General features: G+C 39.7%; 1 protein-coding gene across 3 annotated transcripts in view; it reads left to right on the forward strand.

Moving 5' to 3' along the window:
• The window catches only part of CFAP58 (cilia and flagella associated protein 58), a 131,116-nt gene that overhangs the window by 35,903 nt on the left and 70,844 nt on the right, over positions 1-24,369 (forward strand). For all 3 annotated transcript variants that reach the window (XM_029932535.1, XM_029932536.1, XM_029932534.1), the window contains 4 exons: positions 2,326-2,408; positions 6,658-6,849; positions 17,358-17,519; positions 18,466-18,612. In XM_029932535.1, coding sequence (XP_029788395.1) covers positions 2,326-2,408; positions 6,658-6,849; positions 17,358-17,519; positions 18,466-18,612 — 584 coding nt within the window. The remainder of the gene's footprint in view (positions 1-2,325; positions 2,409-6,657; positions 6,850-17,357; positions 17,520-18,465; positions 18,613-24,369) is intronic.

A 24,369-nucleotide genomic window follows, 5' to 3' on the forward strand; every position in this document is an offset into this window, starting at 1 on the left:
GGGGGGGGGGGAAGACAGGTGGTGGTGATGGTGGAGGGCACTTGAGGGGAAGAGCACTGGGTGTTGTATGGAAAACAATTTGACAATAAAATATTATGGAAAAAAAAAGAAGTCATCATACTCTCTTCTGGTTGTTTTATAGATATCGTTGACATCAGTATTTCTTCTTGGGGACTTCTTCCTTTTGATGTATCTGATCAAACAGTGGCACTGGACATAAGAGTTAGGAGCATGAGTCCTTCATGGGTTATGATTTTCTACCACGAAACCCAAGAAACTAACTGATAAACTGCCAGAACTAATGAGAGTTCATTGGGATGGCAGGTTATAAAATAAATATGTAGGTATCCATAGCTTTCTTTCATACAAAGAATCACTTAGAATATATGATGGAAAAATCCCTTTTCACAATAGCAGCTCAAGTAATAAAATACCTATAAATAAAGTTACCCGGATATCTGCAAGACATGTATATAAAACACACTCCAGAATTCTATTAAGGGGTATAAATAAAGACTTGAAAAATGGAGAGATATACAAAGTTCTTGGATGGGAAAGCTCAATATGATAAAGATATAAATCTGCCTAAATTAATTTATATATTTAATATTTCCAATAAAAATTTCAGTAAGTTATATTGTTGGGACTTTAAAACTGATTCTAGAGTTCCTCCTGAAGAATAAACAGGTGACAATATCCATAAAATTCTGGAAAGGGGGGTGAGGAGGGAGCATTTGCCTTACTGAACTACGTATTTAATATTATAAAGCTTCAATAATTATCAAGTAGTGTCGCTAAAATGCCTGATAGACAGACCAATGGAAGAGATTGGAAAAACCAAAAAAAAAAAGAAATACCCTAGATTACCATCTAGATAAAGATGTTGTTTCATACCAGCATTCAGTATGGATTATTAAGAAAATGTAGCAAACAGTAAGTTGCTTTTTGGGATAAAAGTTAACATCAAAGGGGAAACCATAAAGGCAAGATCGAGAGATTTAATGAAAGAGTTCTTACAAATCCACAAATAGGATAAACAATTTATGAGAAAATGGGCATAGGGCAAGTGTGGGCAAGTTTAAAAACAAATAGAGGTGGTGCCTGGGTGGCTTAGTCTGTTAAGCATCCAACTTGTGGTTTCAGCTCAGGTCATGATCTCATGGTTTCTGAGTTCAAGCCCCCGCATCAGTCTCTGCACTGATGGTGTGGAGACTGCTTGGAATTTTCTCTCTCTCTCTCCCTCTCTCTCTCTCTCTCTCTCTCTCTCCCTCTCTCTCTCTCTCTGCCCTTCCCGGCCAAAAATAAATAAATAAACTTAAAAAAGCCCACTGTTAAAAAAAAAAAGGCAGGAATACAAGTAAGTGGCCACTAAATATGAAAAAGTAGTTGATTTATCTACTAATCGAGGAACTCTAAATGAAATACAGACATACTGGGTTTGATATTCTATTGGATTGTCAAAGATCAAAGAGAACAATAATATTCAGTGGTGGTCTGGGTGTGGATTTAAGCTGCTATTAGTTTTCTGGAGAGAAATTTGGCAGTAAGAGAGAAATGTCTTTTTCTTTTTTTAATCACCTTCAATTCAGGACTTCCTCTTCTAGAGTAACAAATGAACAAGAACTTTCACAGAATTATGGCTTATAATTGCAAATAAATAAGTAAAATGGAAGCAATTTAAAGGTTAAGGTAGGGGATTGGCTAAATAAATTATGCATTTTCATATAGTGAAATATCACAGAGTCATTAAAATTCTGTTGTAGATGCACATTTATAATATAGAGAGGCATTTATTTTATGTTAGCTAATTACGAAAGCAAGCTACAAAACAGCATGTGTAGTATAATTCATTTGGTGTATATGAATGTGGATATATTTATATTTTTATGTATACACATATTTGCATAGGAAAAGTCTGGAAAGAGACATATCAGAATCCTAAGTAGATTCTGGTTGACTTGAATTTTTTTTTCCCTTTTGTTATTTGGATGTCTCATTTCTGTCTGTATTCCTAATTACTTGTGTCATTAGAAAGATTTAAAAAGAGCAAGGACTCTTGGAGTCAGAGAATCCACGCTTCCGGCCTCAGCCCTGCCACCTCTTTACTGCATGTGGCTTCTGCTAAGCCTCGGTTTCCATCTGTTCCCTGGGGCAGGGGGCCTCCTTCACAGCATTATAGTGAAGATCATGTAACCCTCAATAAACAGTAGTTTTATAGCTGCAGATAAACCTATAAAGCCGTTTCTGCAGTACATTGGCTTTGGCTTTGGCAGATTCTTTCTTAGGTTGACTCCATATCTCTTCTTCTTCTCCTTGGTCATTTAGAGGTGGAGGCTTCAAAGAAACAAGCAGAACTTGATAAGAAAGCAATGGATGAGCTTCTGAGAGAAAGGGACATATTAAATAAGGTGAGTTTGTTTCCGTAGCTCTGGTAAATAAATGTCTTTATTTAGTGCTATGATATCTGCCTCTTACCAGGTGTGCGGGGAAAGAAAACTATGAGGCGAACAAAAGTAGATTAGAAATAAATAATCGTGCTCAGTTTTCTTCCAAGCTGCTGTGCGTTGTCCACCATTCTCTGGCCGAGAATTGAAACTGCATTATCACCAGTGAACACAAAGGGACTTGGGAATTATCATATAAACGAGCAGTGGATTTCAGAGCGCCGTGTGGATGCTGGTTTTATTGCTGTTGTGTTAGTCGACATTCTAAGGAGTTGATCAAAATTTCTGAATTTAGTATCTGTAATCTGTAACTTTTGCTAATGCAGAAGATACAAGCGAACACTAATAAAATTCTAACTTTGAGGTGTTTGGTGAAAGAACAGCCTTTTCAGGACTGTAGGTTTTTCGGTTTTGTTTTCAGCCCTTAAGTCTCCTAGTCTTTGGAGCTCAATCCAGTCCAAAGCTGAGGAAGGGGTTGGGGGAGCCTGAGGCTTGGAAAGCTTTCATTCAAGGGAGGACCCGTATCCTCACCCCTTTCCTTTCCAAACTCTTCCAGAGGATTCTTTCCAGTGACAGTCTCTCTTAGGAGATTAACTACTTCCAAGGATTTAGGGTAAACTTTCCTGTTCAAGGATTTCCTCCAGGGACAAAAAAATATCGAAGGGTCAGTTATAGAGTGGAGAGGCTGCTTCCAGAACAGTCTAGTCTGATGGCTTTTGGCCAAGAGAGCTTCATCTCATCAAGTAGAAACAGCCTCTATTTTTTCATTCCAGCTTTTATGATTTCTCTAAGTTTCCCAGAGTTGGACAAATATTGACAGAGTAGACCACTCTGCAGGCTTAATGGAGACTAGGGATCTCAAGAAATAGTAGGAAATTACATATCTTTACATGCTGAGCTCTCCTTAGAAAAATCATTGTGGTTTTTTTGCATAATCTTGGAAACTGTTTCTTTATTCTATAAATTTGCACATGCAAACAATGTTGCTGGATTTAGATTTTTAATTAAAAATTTTTTTATTTTAGGAGCGCCTGGGGGGCTCAGTTGGTTAACCGTCTGACTTCAGTTCAAGGCATGATCTCACGGCTTATGAGTTCGAGTCCCACATCAGGCACTCTGCTGACAGCCCAGAGCCTGGAGCCTGCTTTAGCTTATGTGTCTCCCTCTCTCTCTCTGCCCCTCCCCTGCTAACACTCTTTCTCTCTCTCAAAAAATAAATAAACATTAAATTTTTAAATTTATTTTAGAGAGAGAGCATGCATGAAATGGGGAGAGGAGCAGAGGGAGAGGGAGAGAGAGAGGGAGAGGGAGAGGGAGAGGGAGAGGGAGAGGGAGAGGGAGAGGGAGAGAGATAGAGAGAGAGAGAGAGAGAGAGAGAGAGAGAGAGAGAGAGAGAGAGAGGAGAATCCTAAGCAGGCTCCATGCTTAGCACAGAGCCTGGTGCAGGGCTTGATCTCACGACCCTGAGATCATAATCTGAGCCACAATCAAGAGTTGGTTATTCAACTGACTGAGCCACCCGGGTACCCCTTTTTAATTTATTTTAAACATATACATTTAATCCATTTATATTTTATGTATTCTGGTAAACAACCAATAGAATTTCTGCCACAATAGGACACGTAAAGCACCATTACTTTTACATTTATTTGTTTGATTTGATTGATGTCAGTTCCACCTCTAGGACAGGGTATATTTTCTTTTCTTTTCTGGTCAGTGCATTCTTAGCACCTAGCACAGCACCCAGCTCTGTGCAGGTATGCAATGAACCTTTACTAGTAATGCATTCTTTCCCCACCGACTTGAAATGCCACTTTCATTGAATGAATGAGGGACACGGTTTGACAGGTAGCCTTGTTAATATATTTTGGTTCTTTTAGTGTCATGTTAAAGTGGCTTTGTCTTTCGTAGAGTGAAGGTTTAATTCAATACTTGAAAATAAAGTTGACCTTTTCTATTTTCTGCATCACCACCCAGCCAAGGGTTAGTATGTTTGTATTCTGTGGTTTTCCCATCTGGCTGTGGGTCTGTATTGGTTAGAGATTTGGAAAGGGACCACCAGGTACCTCATGGAACCCAGGGATCCAGCTGGAACTGATGGGAACCTGCCCTGACATCTTGGGATACCTGAAAGCCCTCTCTCACCACCACTGGATTTCTTGCTGAGTTCTTGCTTTCGTTTCTCTGTTTCAGGGAAGATTGCCTCCCTGTTTCCCAGTCTGTTTGGGGGGAAAAAGGGCTATCACCAACAGCTCTTGAGTTTATCTCCTCTATTGAGCCCTATTTCAAAGTCCCCGGTCCATTCAGCTACGGCCAGAGACATGAACACTCGTGCATGAGTGTGGCTGTCAGAGTGACACTTTTGTCACCTCCGTGTTTTCAGGGAACAGCCTGGCTTCTCAGGCAGCCAATCCAAGAAGTTTCACTTCAGCATTAGAAATCACTAGGGCAGGGGCTCCTGGGTGGCTCAGTCGGTTAAGCGTTCGACTTCAGCCCACATCATGATCTCACAGTCTGTGGGTTTAAGCCCTGCTTGGGGCTCTGTGCTGACAGCTCAGAGCCTGGAGCCTGCTTCGGATTCTGTGTCTCCCTCTCTCTCTGCCCCTTCCTTGCTCACTCTCTGTCTCTCTCAAAATAAAGACTTAAAAAAAATAAATCACTAGTGCAGCTTAAAAAAAAAATCGGTCACTGGGTCCCATCCAAGACCCACTGAATCAGGATCTCTGGAGTTGGGACACAGGCATCTGTATTTCTTTAAGAAACTGGGTTAGTTATTTTATTGTGTAAAATACACATAAGACAAAATTTACATTACATTAAATTTACATTAGTAAATTTACATTAGTGACATTTATCCACTCACAGTTTGTGCAGCCATCACCACTATCTAGTTCTAGAACATTCTCATCACTCCAAAAGGGAGCCCTGCACCTGTAAAGCAGTTGTTTCCACCACCCCTGGTAACTACTAACCTACTTTCTCCTTCTGTGGATTTGACTATTCTGGATACTTATGTAGCTGGACTCATTATACATGACCTTTGACATCTGGCATCTTTCACTCAGAATGATGTGAACTTCAACCATGCTGTAGTATATATTGGGACTTATTCCTTTTTATGACTGAATAATATCCTCCTTTGTGGATATACCACATTTTGATGACCTGTTCATTAGATGATGGATTGATTGGATTGTTTCCACCTTTTGGCTTTTGTGACTGGTGCTACTGTGAACATTCATGTACAAATTCTTGGTTGGACACCTGTTTTCAGAATTTTTGGGTGTATACCCAGGAGTGAGACTGTTGGCTCATATATTAATTCTAGATATTTGCATTTTTAATGAGTTGGTTTTATTTTACTTTGTTAGGTGATTAGGTTCCAATGTTCTTTTTTTTCTTTTATAGTTTATTGTCAAATTGGTTTCCATGTAACACCCAGTGCTCATCCTGAGAAGTGCCCTCCTCCATGCCCCCTTCCCTTCTCCCCCTCCCCCATCAGCCCTCAGTTTGTTCTCAGTATTCAAGAATCTCTCATGGTTTACCTCCCTCCCACTTTCCAACTATTTTTCCCCCTCTCCCTCCCCTATGGTCCTCTGTTAAGTTTCTCCTGTTACACTTATGAGTGAAAACATACAGTATTTGTCCTTCTCTGCCTGACTTCTTTCACTTAGCATGACACCCTCGAGGTCCATGCATGTTGCTATGAATGGTCAGATTTCATTCTTTCTCATTGCCATGTAGTACTCCATTGTATATATAAACCACATCTTCTTGTTCCATTCATCAGTTGATGGACATTTAGAGCTAGGGTTCCAATGTTCTAAGCTCACAAGAACAAGATTAGAGCTGGGATTGAGGTTCTCTTTGGGGTCAGCCACCCCTGGATTCAAATACAGCCTCTGCCACTACCCTGTTGTATGAACCTGTAGGCAAGCAGCTTAGCTTCTGAGTCTCAGTTTCCTACTCTTAAAATTGGAGCAAGAAAGTGCTCATTTCTTTGGGTGTTGTGGTCACTTAGTGCACTTATGTATGTGTGTGCTTTGTGTAAAATTAACATAGCCTCTAAATAAGATGTAGGGAATATGATTATTTTTATTCACCTAAAAACAATGTGTCTATTTTAAGGATGAAACAGGGTACATTTAACCCCAACCTTCCCTACACACACACATTTTGAGTAATGTGGCTGCTCTGTTTTCTTTATTTTTAGAACATGCTTAAGGCAGTCAGTGCAACCCAGAAACAGATAGACCTGGTGAAGCTCCATGAACAAACCAAGAGGAACCTGGAAGAAGAAATCCAGAACTACAGGGGAGAGGCTCAGAAGCAGAGAAAGATCATCTTTCAGCTGGAAAAGGAGAGAGATAAGTACATCAGTGAAGCCAATGACCTTACCCAAAAGGTAAGTCACTCCTTGATGATGTGGGTGGAGCGCCAGCCCATTCTTTCTGATTGTCACACGCTGTAGCAAAGAGGATTTATTCAGATTTGAGCTTGTGGTTTGTTGAGAATTTAAGAGAAATGATGTCAGCAGAGTAAGAGCTGTCTCAGCTGATCTGGGCCACACTTCGAAATGGACAAGGCCAGTGCTTAGGGGTCCGCCTCCCCTGTTGCAGCTGCACAGCTTCCCAGAGCTGGACGCATGGGAGCGGGATGGGATGGGATGGGATGGGGGGGGGGCGCTGTCAGCATCATTCTCTCTACACCCTTTGTTCTTGCCCCCAACATCTGGCCCTGGAGCTCTTGTCCCCTCGGACCTAGGATTGCAACTAGTAGTTCAGAGCAAGGCATCTGGTTAAATGACCTCAGATTACGATGTGAGTGACTCCTGGCATCAGGTAAACGTTCACACAACTGTGGGGAACCTGAAACCTCACCAGTGGTAGAAATTCACGCATTGCATAGCTAAGTCCCAGATCTCTACCTCCTGTAAACTGCGGAGGAGGGAGAATGGCTCAAGGCAGTATCGGGAAGAAGGACTTCAGGGATTTGGATTCTACCGTAACCAGTTGTCTTAGCACATCGCCGCGTTAAGCACGAGTGGTTAGACTAAGCTGCCTTCAGCAGGGGGTCTCGTGAGGGGGTCTCATGGTGTCAGGAGGTGGTGCCGGGGAACGGAGGAACATTTTAAGTGTGAGGCTGACAGAAGAGAGTTTGGGAGAAAAGACATGTTTAATGAGGTTCCCAAACGCCCCCCACCTCCTCGGCCGCCTCGCAAAGTGTTCTCTACTCTGCAACCAGAGCGCGCTTTTTCATCTCCTCAGTGAAGTCTGCGGTACATTCTACAGTGTTTACCAGTGCGCTTGCATGTTTATGTTTGTTTTGTCTTTTTGGAGAGGGATCTCAGAGAAGATGACAAGGAGGACAGCCAACATTTGAATTATAAACATTAAGAAAGTGAGAAGCAAGCATTACTGTTAGGAAATCGGCTTTTTCCTGCTTAGACTAAATAAATGCCGAGCAGATGTTTGCAGAGTGTAAGTTTGGAGGAACACAAATGCATATGCTCTGTCGAGCCCCGGCTGGACGTGTCTTCCTTGTAAAAGATCCCCTGGTGATTCTCATACCCCTGACTGGGAGCCATTGGAGTACAGCATTTCTCTTCTGCCTTAATCATCTTACAAGCGCTGTTGATTGATTTCCTGACTCTGAGAAGACCTGCTGTCGGTTCAGGAACGTATTCGCCAGCCTGGGCTGGCCCATTAGGCTCTGCATCCGTCAGCTTAAGCTGTAACAAATAACCCTCAAATTTCAGTGGCTTATAGCAACAAAGATTTATTTTTTTGCTCAAATCAGTGGCCTTTGAGGGTCCGCTGCAGCATGAACATCTTCACTTCAGGCTGGCCTCATACAGAGTAATAGTGGACCTTGTGATGCTTTCAGAGCGTCTGCTGGTAAGGGAGGGGCACAGGGCTTGTCCGTTCATATTCTCTTGGCCAAAGCAAGTCAGGTGGCCAAGCCCAATATCCCTGGATACGTGTATAGATCCTTCTAAGAGAGAGGCGCTGTATGGTGAGACAGTAAATATATCTGGACAAATCATCTGTTCCAGCTTCCTACTTTACTGCTGATGATCAGTCTCTCTCCACTCCTGGCTGCCATCATACTATCAAAACCAGCTGTTAAAGAGTCCAGTGTGATCTTAGTATCACCCCCAGCCTTACAAACCTCTGTCACTTCTCGGCAACTGGGGCAACACATTTTTAGCACCTGCAGAAAATAATATGTCGCTAGCTTGTAGGAATAAGGGGGAAACTGCTCAGGGCTGGCATGGACTTACCCAGGGATGCTTTGGTCCCCCCTGGTGGGGTGAGTCAGTATTCGGGCACCCAGCTATAACCCATGCAAGACAAAGTAATCGGTATGCTGTAATTTATGACACAGTCCAAGTTCTTTGTTCTTCCTGGAAAGTCCTTCCTTTCCTTTGCTGTATGGAAAACTCCTCTTTATCCTTCAATACCCAGCTCAAATGCTCATCTTTGGGGTCATGTCTGCTCTGACCTCTACTTTATGGATTTGTTGGTATCTCTGGAATGGCACTTATCATCTTCTTGAGTATTTTCTTTGCACATTTGTTTCTCTTACTTTACAGAGAGCTCTTGAGAACAGGGACTTTATCTCATTCATTTCTTCATCTGTACTGTTCTAAATACTAGGCACCAATAAAGTGTGTATTAAACAGATGGATAGTGACAAGTGATAAAAAGAATGCTGTCACTGATTTTAATACAGGATTATATATTTTTCTATTTCCTTGTAAAAGTGTAAGGGTACCGAGTTTTTTTGTTTGTTTCTCTTTTCTCTTTTCTTTTCTTTCTGTTTTTTTTTTTTTTTGAGCTTAAACCCAAGTTAGTAAACATATAGTGTAGTATTGGTTTCAGGAGCAGAATTTAGTCATTCATCACTTCCATATAACACCCAGTACTCATCCCAACAGGTGCCCTCCTTAGTGTCCATCACCTATTTAGTTCATCCCCCCACCCAGCACCCCTCCAGCAACCTTCAGCTTGTTCTCTGTATTTAAAAATCTCTTATGGTTTGCCTCTAAAGGTACCAAGTTTTGCTGGTAACTGTTTTTCGTAATTTCTGATGTTTAATTGCATAAGCTTATATAATGTATCACTAAATCATCTGAGCACAGTTCTTAACATACTATTTATTAACTGCAATTTTTCTGTCTCTTACTTAACCTCTGAGAGCATATATATGTTGCTATGGCAACTTCAGTCATCTCTAGACTTATTAAGGTCCCGTATTTCCTTAATATATATAAGAAATATGCCCCTCCCCATATTTCTCTCTTTCTTTACTGTTTTACACACAGGCACACACAGACACACAGATACACACACACACACACACACACACATACACACACACACACCTCATTTGGACAAGCAGAAAATTTCCTTTCATGCATTCTATTGAAAGGGAATTGAGGACTACTATCAGGGGCTGGGGATAATGTCACAAAACTGATGTTTTTATCTCTTTCTGAAGTGAATATATGTTGTTCCAAGTTTTGACCCAGCAAGTTCTTTAATTCCTTTAAATTTAAAATTCTTTAAGAGCTCAATCTGTGGAAAAATAAGAAATGCAAAGAGTTTTGTAAAAGAATATTCTTTAAAATAAATTGTGCTACATTTATCTGAGATAATAGTATGTACATGAAAACCACGCATTTGCAAAGTAGTTTTAAAACTAGGGAACATGTTCACAATATGAATCTGGTAAAACCAGAATGTAAACTTACTTATATGGTTTGACTTGTTTTATCTGTGTGCCTAGGAGAAGGGTTGATATTGATTTTGAGCTCTTCATATTTCTTATTTCCTAAATAGGTACCAAATATTTTCTGAAAGATGGATGGAAAGTATAATTAGATATCTGAATCAATTATTCAAAAACTCACTTTTAGGTACTTACATTAAATTCTTCTCCAGTAATATATTTATCATTATGGGTCTTCCCTCACTTTAAATTTTCTTTTTATGTTTTTTATTTATTTTTGAGAGACAGAGACAGTGCGAGCAGGGGAGGGTCAGAGAGAGAGGGAGACACAGAATCTGAAGCAGGCTCCAGGCTCTGAGCTGTCAGCACAGAGCCCAAGGCGGAGCTCGAACCCATGAACCGTGAGATCATGACCTGAGCTGAAGCTGGACACTTAACCGACTGAACCACCCAGGCGCCCCTTCCCTCACTTTAAATTCATCTGAAACACGTTGCCATAAGGGACGATCTTACCTGAACTGTCCTTGGCAATTGTAGCTGTGAGTGACTTATGGCGTGGTCTCTTCTGCCTTCTGGGCTCCCAAAACAGTGTCGATATTTGCCTTCTGGTTCTTTCCATTTAGAGGGGAAAAAAAGGTGAAATCTTAGATACTAAAAGCCCTACATTGCAGTATATTAATTTAACTTGATATTTGCAAACAAGGAAGAAGATCCTTTTCTGTGCCAGAATCGGATGGCTCAGAATCCCAAACCTTTTCTTACGTGCCTGTCTCAGTCAGCACCTGCCATGATAATGCTGCATAATGCATGAAGACCAGATCTCCTTGGTGTGCAGAAACAAGCACCTATTTCGCACCCATCTGCAGTTGAGTGGGAGTCAGGGGACTGAGGCTCACCTTGCCTGTATTTGGCTTGAGGCTGTGAGTTGGGTCTGGTTTTGCTCTACATGTTTCTGATCCTCCAGGATGCATGGTGTTCTCATGGAGTGAGAAAGGAAAAGACAAACCCAGCCACACAAGCACAGTTCACAGCTCTCTACTTGCCCAGTGTCCTCTGACATCCCATTGGCTGTGGCAAGTCTCATGTCCAACCTCAACAGCAAGGGGAAATAGACTCTTCCGACGGAGGTGGTGGGGACAGGGAGAGGGAATGACTATTTGCAGAACTGTAAGATAATCTAGTCCAGTGTTCCAGCACTTTTTATCCTCATGCTTTCTCCTCTGCTGCACTCCAAATTTTACTATTCTGATAAATCGAGAGGCAGCAGGAATGGCACTGTGAGTTGTGGTCTACCATACTTACTGAACTTTTATAAATTCTGGGTAAAACCATTCCTGGTTAATCATTAAATCTGTGGCACATCTTGCACATTATGCACTTAACTCATTTTAGACCCCCTCCCCTTTCATTTTAAATATTAAGCTTCTGGCCATTGCTCTCCCAGACATTTTATATGCCAGAAAGCCTTCTTTCACAGTGGACCGTTACCTACATGTCCCTTTGGGCTCTACTTATTTGCCTGTAACAGTGTCACACAAAGCCCTCCTACATAAAGTTCCAAGAAATGAGTAGTAATGTACTTTCAAGGGCTTAGAAGTAAATGAGGAAAGCAAAGGTTGATCAAAGAAATATTGTTGACTCAACAGGTGCTTCATGAGGAAGTGAAGCTCCTGTTGCTTTGATATTAATCTGAAGTTATATACAGGGCGTCTTCTATAGGATGGAACCCCGACATACACAAATTATAAGCTTTTCTGTTGTAACAAAATTAGTGTATTAGGATTACTGTTTTCCTGCAGAACAGAACTTGACCCATAGAAACATCAAATTTGTGGAGTACTAATATTATAGAATAGGTCATAATGTTAACCTGTCATGATAATCTATTATTTATTAAATGATGAAATTGTGATATGCTAGGTACTTAGATGATGGTGCAAATATACATGTTTTCTCACTTAGATCCTCATGATAGCCATAGGAGGTAGATATTATTATATCCCTTATTTTATAATATAATGTAATATATTATTAAAAACAGACATATAGATATGCCTCTCTAAATTTAAGGTAGAAGATAAAATAAGAAAGCAAGAAAATTAGAGAAGACTTAAAATCTCATGTGCCTGGCCACATAGGGTTTTGTTTTGTTTTGTTTTGAGAGTGAGTTTTTCAGTTTCATTATGAAGGTAAAGGCATTGTCAGCATTCAAACCATTGACATCGAGTCAGAAAAACTTATTGGAGAAGTTTATTATACTGATATTTCATCAAATGTAAGTTAAAGGGTTCCAAATTCAGTGACCTACTTTCTTATCCTGCCTTTGTCCATATGATGTTTTGACGATGCTGCAGATTTCCAGCATGCATTATTGATTTTTATTTCACTCTTATTTCTATTGGCAGGTTGTTTTAACAGAAAAAGAAAAGGTAGTAGGTTATAAACCAGGATTGTACCCTCATAGTGCACTGTAAGCATTTTCTGGGCTATTCTGAAGTGGGCTTATGAAGGCTAGGATCTCCAAGTCTCTAGCTGTAACAAAGCTTTCTATATTTGTGTGGGATTTATCTCATGAGTTGGTGTGAGGTATCTAAAGTGTAATCAATTAATTAAACTCCAGTCCCACAGCTGGCATCCCACATTCTCTGATATGCCATTTTCAACAGGGGACAGTCTGCTGACTAAAGGTTTTGCTTTTACTTAACACCCCACACATTTTATGAATTTTCAAGATTTGACATCGGTTTGAATGATTTCCATAGAAACAAATCAAGTTCCAACACTTAGTATTAAATTGCTTTGTAAATTGTCTTTTTCCTTTTTCCTTTTTTTTCATGTCACTTACGTAAAATATCTTTGATCTTCTTGGTATCATGATGGGTTCCTATTACTCCCAGATTCAAGAATCCAGAAGCAAGTGCATTGTGATTTTGTGCACTGTTGTGTGCAGAGAGATGGACCCTGCCAGCTGGATGCCCCCAAAAGAAATGCCCTTGGCTTCATCCTTTCCCTGGAGCATTCTTTTGTCTGTGCAAAGGATTATTCTTGTTATAACATATTTCAAAGTGGTTGAACAAGCAATTTTTTTCTTTTTTCTGATGTGAAGCTTGATATTCTGAATGCTGATGATGCTGTTCAAAGTATTTTCAATCCATTTGTTTCACTGACCCCAAAAAGGGTGATCATGCCCAGAGAAAGGCTAAATTTTAGTCTGAGAAAGTGCTTTTTCTTTTTTTAAACTCAAACAAACAACTGATCTAGTAATGGATACCTTATTTAGGTTTTTACATTTATTTCTAACTTATACATTTTCCTTACTGTGGTGGTACCTTAAAAAACTTCCTGTTATAGATTCAACAGATATGGATCAAAGAAATGATGGGAGAAGGAGGGGATTTCTTTTTATTTCAGATCTATCCACATGCCTTTTCCCCAGACCTCCTTGTCTCAGATTTTCTAATTTATTTCCTTCTAAACCCTCAATCAACCATCTGAACCATTCACCACTGTTCGTATATATTCTTACTTTGGGCTACTATCTTTCCACACAAAGTGGATGATAGCAATTAAAAATAATAAAAATGTAAAAGCATTTAATAAAAAAGTAAACATGTGAAAATACTTTGTACAAATCCAGTGGCATAAATTTTATTTTTTTATTATTTAAAAAAATTTTTTTAATGTTTTATTTATTTTTGAGACAGAGAGAGGCAGAGCATGAGTGGGGAGGGACAGAGAGAGAGGGACACAGAATCGGAAGCAGGCTCGAACCTACTAAAGTGAGATCATGACCTGAGCCAAAGTCAGAAGCTTAACTGACTGAGCTACCCGGGTGCTTCTGGGATAAATTTTAAAAAATTGGTTGAAATAGGTAATTCTCTTAAAAATACATACCTACATTGAGGTTTGACTTGAGGAGAAGTAGAAAATGTAGAAGTATCAATAACTATGGAAGCCACCAAAAAAATTTGAGGGAGAATTAACTCCAACACTCACAGAAAGCCTAATAACTTTATAATTGAGTTTCTTCAAACTTCTAAGAATTGAATAGTTCTTGGGCTCTATAACTTTAGAAAAAGTGCTTTGTATTCTTTGGGGTGATACTGATCAGCACTGCTCTACTGATGTGTAACCCATGTCTTCCTCAGTGAAAATGAATAAAGACTCCAGGCCTAGGAGAGAGCGTGGGGTCCAAGTTGAGTCCTTGGTTGGGATGGTCAAGGAATATAAAGGAAGAGATAGTTCCCACAAATTGTATAAATCCCAAATATTAACTGCTTAGATCATATATGTAGGGCCATTCTTATAAACTATCCATTAACCTTCCAATGTTTGAACCTCTCATAACACTTATACACTATACATGTTCTGGTTATATTCACACCTTACTTACCCATTTTGTGGTGGAGTCACTCAACAGAGGTGAACTTGAGGGTAGGGAATGTGTCTCCTGTTTCTTTACATCACTGGTGCTTTTATAGTGCCTGTCATAGGTAAGTCCTCAATACTTGTTTATTGAGTGAATGAATAAATGGGTGAGTGAATGAATGAGTGAACAGAAAGGTACTCTGTTCACTTTATGAAACTAGCAGAAACCTTGATATTGAAATAGAATGAAAAAGAAAGTTATAGACTTAGACCACTTGTGAATACGAATGAAGAATCCTAAATGAAATTCTAGCAAACCAAATTCAACAGTACATTTAAAGAATCATCCAGTATGACCAAAGAGGGTTTATCCTGAAACCACAAGGATAGTTTTCTATTAAGAAAACTATTGCCGGCACTATGGAAATGGAAAGTGTTACAGCCATTTTGGAAGGCAATCTATCAATATCTATTAAAATTAAAAATATATATGTCTTTTGAACTAGATATTCTACTCCTAGGAATCCAGCCCAAGAGAAGTAAAAACACAAGAGCATAAGGACACATGTACAGAAATGATTCTTGCAGTAGCGTTCAGAGTAGCAGAAAAGCAGAAACCAAGCTACTGGCCATCAGAGGGGAAGGGCCGAGTATATGGTGGCTCACCCACACTGTTGGGTGTTAAACTACGTTTAAAGAGAATGAATTAAAGCCCCTCCACATGATTCCCCCAAGTATTATTGAGAGATTAAGAAGCTAGGTGCATACAAATATGTATAAGAAGATCACATTTTGCTGAAAAATAAAAACAAACCCCCAAAAGCAAGACAAAGGAAGACAAACAAATCCATGTGTCTATATATTTACTAGTTTAATAACTGTCACTTTTTTTACTTAAATTTCCTTCTTTGTAAAATGAGGGTGATTAATAATATGTATCTCATAGGATTTTTATGCAAATTAAATGACAGAATGTACCTGAGAAATATTAGCTGTTACTACTATCATACTAGAAGACCTGAATAGAATAGGTAGAATTTAAAAAAAAAATGTGGAAGAACACATACTACCAAATTGTTAACCTGGTTACTTTATGTGTCAATGAGGGGTTGATATGGGTAGAAGAGAGAAGGAAGATCCAAGTAAATAAGTCTAAGAAAAAAAAAATTCATGTTGATGCATTTATTTAAAATTAGGGCACATGGGACTAAGTATAAAGACATAAAATTAAAATACTTGTAAAAGGAAACATTTATTTGTAAGTGTATAACATCAATAGATCCAATAAGAAAAAAAATGGTATAAAATAATATATGCTGAAAAGGTTTTTACTAAAATTTAATCCCATTCTTCCTTAAATATTTTTTAAAAATGTTTATTTATTTATTTTGAGAGAGAAAGAGACAGTGTGAGTTGGGGAGGGGCAGAGAGAGAGGGAGAGAGGAATTCCAAGCAGGCTCCGTGCTGTCAGTGCAGAACCCAGTGCGGAGCTTGAACTCACAAACGGCGAGATCATGACCTGAGCTGATGAAATCAAGACTTGGAGGCTTAACTGACTGAGTCAGCCAGGCACTCCTTTCCTTAAATATTTCTTAGAAAACTTTGAAAGGTGTTTATTTAAAGGTATAAAGGGTAAATATATTAAAACTAGCCATCATTAACTCTGATGGGAAGACATTAGAACAGGGTTTCTTGGAGCATAGTTTCTGGAATATTAATTCCACAGGGGGACTAAAAGGATTCTGTAGTGCAGTGATTTGGGAACATGTTGCGCACAGGTCGCCTACACCTGAGTGCAATGAATATGAGCATGGCAAAGGCATAAGTACTTTTTGACCTTTAGGTTCTAGATAAAATGCCTCCTTTTCAGAGGAAACTTCTCTCCATGTTACTGTACGGACATGCCCTTCCTTCTCTTCATGTCTTCCTTCTATTCATTTCTGGTTGTTTCCTTTAGCTATAGCCATTAACCAAGAGAATGCCATTGAAATGCAGTACAAATCTTCTGAAGAATTTTCCCCTCATGTGTTCTAGCTTTTGTCTAGACCATCGTTCCATTGATTCAGCCTTCCTTGCAAAGTTTTTCTTCCGAAGAGATTTTTGAAGAAGTTTGTCCTTAAAAAATCAATTTCTGTGGACGTTGCAGCTGAGAGTCATGATTATATCATTTCAACCGTATGGATTGGTTGTTGAGAAGTATTGGCTCAGGGTGGAACTTTGTGCCTCAGTTTTTCACAGTCGCACAAAAGAGGCAGTTATTCTCGCATCTCATCTTCCCTAGAAGTGTTTCGTGCACAATTGAATGCTTTTTTATGAAGTCCTTTGAGTTTCCCTGATGGAGCGAGTGCGACATTAGCAAGACAGCGCTATTGATGTCCAAAGGCCACTTTTCTTTGTCGTGGTTAAATTTATGAAGCCGTGAGTGTGGCCAAACAGCTAAGTTATCTCTTATCTTTCTCAGTGCTCCACATGAAGATCTGTTTAAACCTGCACCTTTTCCTTTCCTTTTCTTTTTTGGTGGGTGCGTGTTCAGGAGAGGTTTTCAGAATGGAAAGAATTTTTTTCTCTTGTGATCACAAAATTACTGTGCTAAGCCTTCACGATTGAGCAGGACTCTGGCATCAATAAAATGTATGTTTGCCCCTAATCAGCTGGGCTGAATTTCTGTGTTGTACCGCAGTGTTAGAACCGCAGTCAGATTTCCTGATTGCTAGCATTTCTACCAGCTACCCTTAGATCAAAATCTCTGTTCTGAACTGATAATCACAGATTGGTTATTTAACTATTTTCCTATATGTCTTTCTTCTCCAGGTGCTCATGAACATGGAAGACATAAAAGTCCGTGAAATGAAGATTTTTGACTACAGGAAAAAAATCGCTGAATCGGAAACTAAATTAAAACAGCAACAGAACCTGTATGAAGCTGTGAGGTCAGACAGGAATCTGTATAGCAGAAATCTGGTTGAGGCTCAGGTAAAGAGTATGTTTATGTCTTTATGTTTTGACTTCTCCCCTTCCTGAGTTCAAAGAAGTTTCTGTTATTCTAATGGCAGGATTTAGAACAAGGCGAGCAAGAAATCTCATGGAATTCACCTGAAAGAGAAGATCAGTTTGTACAGAACTATCAGATTATTTGAAATAGAAATGACACAATTTGATAGGATGCAAAGATCATGGCCCTGTCTCTAATTATTATATAGCATTGCCATTCTCTTGTTTCTCATTTTTATTAAAATTTTTTAAATGTTTTTGTTTATTTTTTGAGAGAGAGAGAAAGACAGCATGAGCAGGGGAGGGTCAGAGAGAGAAGGAGACACAGAATCGGAAGACAGGCTCCAGGCTCTGAGCTAGCTGTCAGCACAGAGCCTGATGCAGGGCACGAACGCACAAACTGTGAGATCATGACCTGAGCTGAAGTCGGATGCTTAACCGACTGAGCCACCCAAGCGCCCCTTGTTTCTCATTTTTAAAACAGCTAATATTAGCTATGATGACTGAGAGGGGAGCAGCATACTGTCATAATTGCAGATCTTTGCTTTGTAATCTCTTAGTTATAATGTTTGTTGTAGGGCCAATTCTTCCCTTGTAAAATGAAGAATAAAATGTGTATCTTGTGTATGTGTTTGTTGTATGTATGTGCTGTGTGTGTGTTGTGTGTGTATGGGTGTGTGACATATTCGTTAGGCACACTTGTATATATCTCATGAGAATATTTTGAGAGTCAGTGCTACAAGGTACTTTGAGGCTGAGGGGCACAAGGTACAAAGGAACCACAACCCGATGGTGCTTGTCCAGGAGACCATTGTTTTGAGAGGACCTCCCTTAATACATAGGACCTCTTGCCTATGTATTGAACCTCCATACAGATGGTGATGTCTATGTAATTCACTTTCAAACATTTCTCCTTTCACTTTGTTAGGATGAAATAACAGAAATGAAGAGAAAATTAAAGATTATGACCCATCAGGTAGATCAGCTGAAAGAAGAAATCTCAGCCAAAGAGTTAGCGCTTGTGAAGTTACATCTGGAACAGCAGCGGATAGAAAAGGAGAAGGAAACTTTGAAGGTACAGATCTTATAATGCAAGTGACGGACCAATAGACTGCCTGTTTGGTGCACTTGAGGCAGGCTCCATGCTCATTGAAGGCAATAAGGGGCAGCAAGAACAACCAAGGAACCAGGAGGTTGAGCTCTACTACCTCCAGGTCAACCTTCTGTGTGGGTGGTGCTTCCAGGGACAACAGAGGAGGAAGCCAGTGGAGATGCATAAACATCTAGTTTACCTAGGCAGCTATTATGCCATCGGTGGAAGAGAACCTAGCAGGTCAGCAGTGCGCAAGAAGTGCTGGAGCTTGCAGGCTTGCTACGATCCCTTTGCATTTATAACCTGAGTCCAACACCCATACCCAACGCTCCCAAACTCCTCCCAGGACCTTCCATAAGGTGGTGCTGGCAAGACCCTTTGGCCCTTTGTCTAATAATTGTTTGCTTTATGTGCACCTGGCTTTTCTACCTGCACTAGCATTAGCCACTCCTCCAGAGAATCATATCTGTCATTGTGTACACAATTAGATATATCCTTTTAAATCTACTAACTTAGAACATTGTATGTCTACCAATATAATATAAAGACTTTCTCCAAGAATACATACCAAATAATTATACCCTTTCAAGTCCATGAACCAAATATGTTTTAGTATACACATTCACTAAACCTAATATATTTTCCTTTTCCTATCCAATCCAATAGATTTCCCTTCTAATGCATTTGACCAAAGAATTAGAAAGGGACTTCTAAGAGTATGAAAGTATCACTCTCATTTGAAAATGTATATGCAGAGTTCTCACGGATGTCTCTGAGCCACTTGCAGGGACTCTCGACAGCAAATGAGAGAATGGGTGTCTCAGTTTCTGCACATATTTGTCTTCAAAGGTAGTTCCTATCTTGAAAACGTGTAGCTTTAATGCCAAATTTCCTTGATTCCAAAATGCCATAGATTGAATATGCACTCTGAACTTCATAATGGGTTTTGCCAACTTAATGATGGGTCTTCATGGAAATCAAACTACTACATTAAATCAGGGCACATTTGGGTTGAGAAAGATTAAAATACAACAGAACTGCCTTTACAAAAAAAGATATGATAATTGATATTTACCTGTCTGAGACTTGATCTTCTCACCCTAGCTTATGATAAAAAAGGAATAGGAGGAGGGAATTAATATGATAGAACAGTAGGGGACCTTGAGCTTGCCTTGTCCCTTGAATACAGCTGGATCAACATCAAATCATTTTGAAAACTTTTTAAAAATGTTTTTATTTCTTTTTGAGACAGAGAGAGAGAGACAGAGCATGAGCAGGGGAGGGTCAGAGAGAGAGGGAGACACAGAATCAGAAGCAGGCTCCAGGCTCTGAGCTGTCAGCACAGGGCCCGATGTGGGGCTCGAACCCACGAATGTGAGATCATGACCTGAGCCGAAGTTGGAGGCTTAACCGACTGAGCCACCCAGGCGCTCCAACATCAAATCATTTTGAACAACTAGGATATCAATCTGAGGATTAGGAAAACAATTGGCACAATTGGAGGGAGAGAACGTGACAGAAACAAGGTTTGGAGCTGGCAGTCTGGGGAGAGGAAAGCAGTGGTGCTGCGGAGAAAAGGGAACTCTTTCCATGGAGAGCAGTCAGGAAGAGAGGAGAGAGTGGTGGGGAGTGAGTTCGTGTAGGATTCATGGGAGATTCAGTGGTGCAGGGATCCCCTGGGTTGCACTGAGAGAAATTGCCTTCCCCTCCAGTGTACATTTGGAAGAGGGTTTTTTTTTTTTTTGCCTTCTCAAGGACAAAAGGCCTACCGGAGATGTTGAGTGGCCACTTCGACAGCGGGGAACACAGATGCCCACATATGGCTGATATCGTGGTCACAGCTTTCTGCTCAGCACCCCAGTAGACTCCAGCCACTGGATGTGCACTGTGCGACTACTTTTCTGGGACAGAAGGGTGAAGGGTTTGCCGTGAGTCTCTCCTCCAGCCACGGGCCAGAGATAAAACACAGAACTATGGTGCTGGGAAGACAGGTTAAGGATAGGGATCTGATGAAAGCCTGGGACACTTTTCTGTGAGGATCTCCTGAACAGCAGAGGCTGTGAGTTCCCCTCCCAGAGGAGAAGATGGGCAGATGCTATCTTCCACCCACTTCCCTGCCCAGGAGCAGGATCAGACTCCAGAGAGAAACACAGCGCCACCTAGTGGAGGCCGGGGTTACTTCCACCAAGCCTCTCCCACCTACTCCTTCCAGGCACTTCTCTACTAGGGCAAATTGGCCTGAACCCAAGCAGCAGGACCTTCCTCCAGAAGACCAGCACAAATCCCTTCCACCTGCTTAGACTACAGATCACAGTGTGTTGCAAAGTTTCAGCTCTAGGGGAAACTGGATCTAGCTTCATCTGGGTTTCTTTTTGTTTGTTCATTTTCTTTGCTTCTCTTTTTGTTTATGTTGTTTTCATTTTTGGGTACAGAAAGAGCAAATTTTTTGTTCTATTTTATTTTCTTTACAGTTAAAAATTTTTTTGAATTTTTCATTTCTTAAAATTATTTTTCTTTTGTTTTCTATTTTTCTCTTTTCTTTCAAGCTTCTCTTAACAAGTAGATTGAAATACACCTAGGATCTAGCTTCCTTTATTTGATTTTGTTTTTATTTATTTTTAATTTTAACTTTTAATTTTATTAATTTCTTTCTTCCTCTAAAATGACAAGATGAAGGAATTCACCCCAAAAGAAAGAACTGGAAGAAATGATGGCCAGGGATTTAATCAACACAGATATAATTAAGATGTCTAAGCTAGAATTTAAAACCACAATTATAAGAATAATATTTGTATTATAGAAGTCTCAGAAGATGAAGAGAGAGAAAAAGGGACAAGTTTATGTGTGCAAATTATGCTTGAAAACTACCCTAATTTGGGGAAGGACATAGACATCAGAATCCAGGAAGCACAGAGAGCTCCCATTAAATTCAACAAAAGCTGACCTTCACCAAGGCATATCATAATCAAATTCACAAAATACATAGACAAGGATAGAATCATGAAAGCAAGAGAAAAAAAAGTCCATAACCTACAAAGGAAGACAGATCAGGTTTGCAGCACGTCCGTCCACAGAACCTTGGCAGGTCAGAAAGGAGTGGCAGGATATATTCAATGTGCTGAATCGGAAAAATATGCAGCCAAGGATTCTTTATCTGGCAAGACTGTCATTCAGGATAGAAGGAGAGATAGAGTTTCCTAGGCAAACAAAAACTAAAGGAGTTTGTGACCACTAAACCGGCCCTGCAAGAAATTTTAAGGGAGACTCTTTGAGTGGAGAAAAACCAAAAAAAAAAAAAAAAAAAAGAAGACCCCAAACAACAAAGACTAGAAAGGACCAGAGAACATCACCAGAAACACCAACTCTATAGGCAACACAATGACAGTAAATTCATCTTTCCATAATTACTCTGAATGTAAATGGGTTAAATGCTCCAATCAAAAGACATAGGGTATCAGAATTGATAAAAAAAAAACAAACCAAGATCCATCTATATGCTGCCTTTAAGAGACTCATTTTAGATCTAAAAATACCAGAAGATTGAAAGTGAGGGGATGGAGAACCATCTAAACATAGACTTTATTTTTTTTTAAAATTTTTAAGGTTTATTCATTTTTCAGAGACAGAGAGAAAGAGCATGAAGTGGGAGAGGGGCAGAGAGAGAGAGGGAGACACAGAATCCGAAGCAGGCTCCAGGCTCTGAGCTGTCAGCACAGAGCCGGACGCGGGGCTCAAACCCATGAACCGTGAGATCATGACTGGAGCCGGAGCCAGATGCGCAACTGCCTGAGCCACCCAGACACCCTGAAACCATCTATCGTCCTAGTGGACATCAAAAGAGAGCCATCGTAACCATACTTGTATCAGACGAAATAGGTTTTAAAACGAAGACTGGGGGTGCCTGGGTGGCTCAGTCGGTCGAGTACCAACTCCGGCTCAGGTCAGGTCTCACAGTCTGTGAGTATTGAAGGACACACTGGACCAGATGGACTTAACAGATACATTCAGAACATTTTATCCTAAAGCAGAATACCCTTTCTTTTCAAGTGTACGTGGAACATTTTCCAGAATAGAGCACATATTGGGTCACAAATAAGCCCTCAACAGGTACAAAAAGATTGAAATCATACCATGCGTGTTTTTAGACCACAACACAATGAAACTTTAAATCAACCACAAGAAAAATTTGGAAAACCCAGAAATACTTGGAGGTTAAAGAACATTGTACTAATGAAAACATGGATGCAAAAATTTTCAATGAGATACTAACAAATTGAATCCAACAATACATTAAAGAATTATTCACCACGATCAAGTGGGATTTATTCCTGAGTTGCAGGAGTGGTTCAATATCTACAAATCAATCAACATAATATATACCACATTAATAAAAGAAACGGTAAAAGCCATATGATCATTTCTATAGATGAAGAAAAAGCATTTGATAAAATACAGCATCATTTCTTGATAAAAACCCTCAAGAAAGTAGGGATAGAGTGAACATACCTCAACATCAGAAAGGCCATATATGAGAGACCCACAGCTAATATCATCCTCAGTGGGAAAAACCTGAGAGTTTTCCCATTAAGGTCAAGAACATGACAGGGATGTCCACTCTTACCGATGTTGTTCAACATAGTACTGGAGGTCCTAACCTCAGCAATCAGGCCAAAAAAAAAAAAAATAAAAAAAAAATAAAAAAAAAATAAAAGGCATCCAAATTGGCAAGGAAGAAGTCAAACTTTCACTCTTTGCAGATGAAATGATACTCTATGTAGAAAACCCAAAAGATTCCACAAAAAATTTGCTGGTACATGAATTCAGCAAATTGCAGGATATAAAATTAATGGAAAGAAATCTGTTGCATTTCTATATACCAATAATGAAGCAGCAGAAAGAGAAATCAAGGAATCAATTGAATTTACAATTGCACTAAAAACCATAGGATACATAGGAATAAACCTAACTAAAGAGGTAAATTATCTGTACACTGAAAACTATAGAATGCTAATGAAAGAAATTGAAGAAGATATAAAGAAATGGAAGAACATTTCATGCTAGTGGATTGGAAGACCAAAACATTGTTAAAATGTCTGTACTACCCAAAGCAATCTACACATTCAGGGCAATCCCTAACAAAATAAGAACAGCATTCACAGAGCTAGAACAAACAATTCTAAAATTTTTATGGGACCAGAAAAGGCCCTGAGTAACCAGAGTAATGTTGAAGAGCAAAGCAAAGCTGGAGGCATCACAGTTCTGGACTTCAAGCTGTATTACAAAGCTGTAGTCATCAAGACAGTATGGAACTGGCAAAAAACAAAAACAAAAACAAAAAAACCCCCCAGACATATAGATCAATAGAACAGGATATAGAACCCAGAAATAGACCCAAAAATGTATGGCCAACTAATCTTCAACAAAGCAGGAAAGAATATCCCATGGAAAAAAGTCTCTCAGCATATGGTGTTGGAAAAACTGGATAGCAGCTTGCAGAAGAATGAATCTGGACCACTTTCATTAAAAAAATATTTTAATCTTTATTTTAGAGGGAGGCAGACAGACTGGGAGTTGGAGAGGGAGGGAGAGAGAGAGGGAAAGAGGGAGAGAGACACAGAATCTAAAACAAGCTCCAGGCTATGAGATGTTAGCATAGAGCCAACGCAAGGCTTGGACTTGGGAATGGTGAGATCATGACTTAGGCTGAAGTCAGACTCTTAACTGACTGAGCCACTCAGG

Source organism: Suricata suricatta, chromosome 2 (genome assembly GCF_006229205.1).
Source record: "Suricata suricatta isolate VVHF042 chromosome 2, meerkat_22Aug2017_6uvM2_HiC, whole genome shotgun sequence".
NCBI lineage: Eukaryota > Metazoa > Chordata > Mammalia > Carnivora > Herpestidae > Suricata > Suricata suricatta.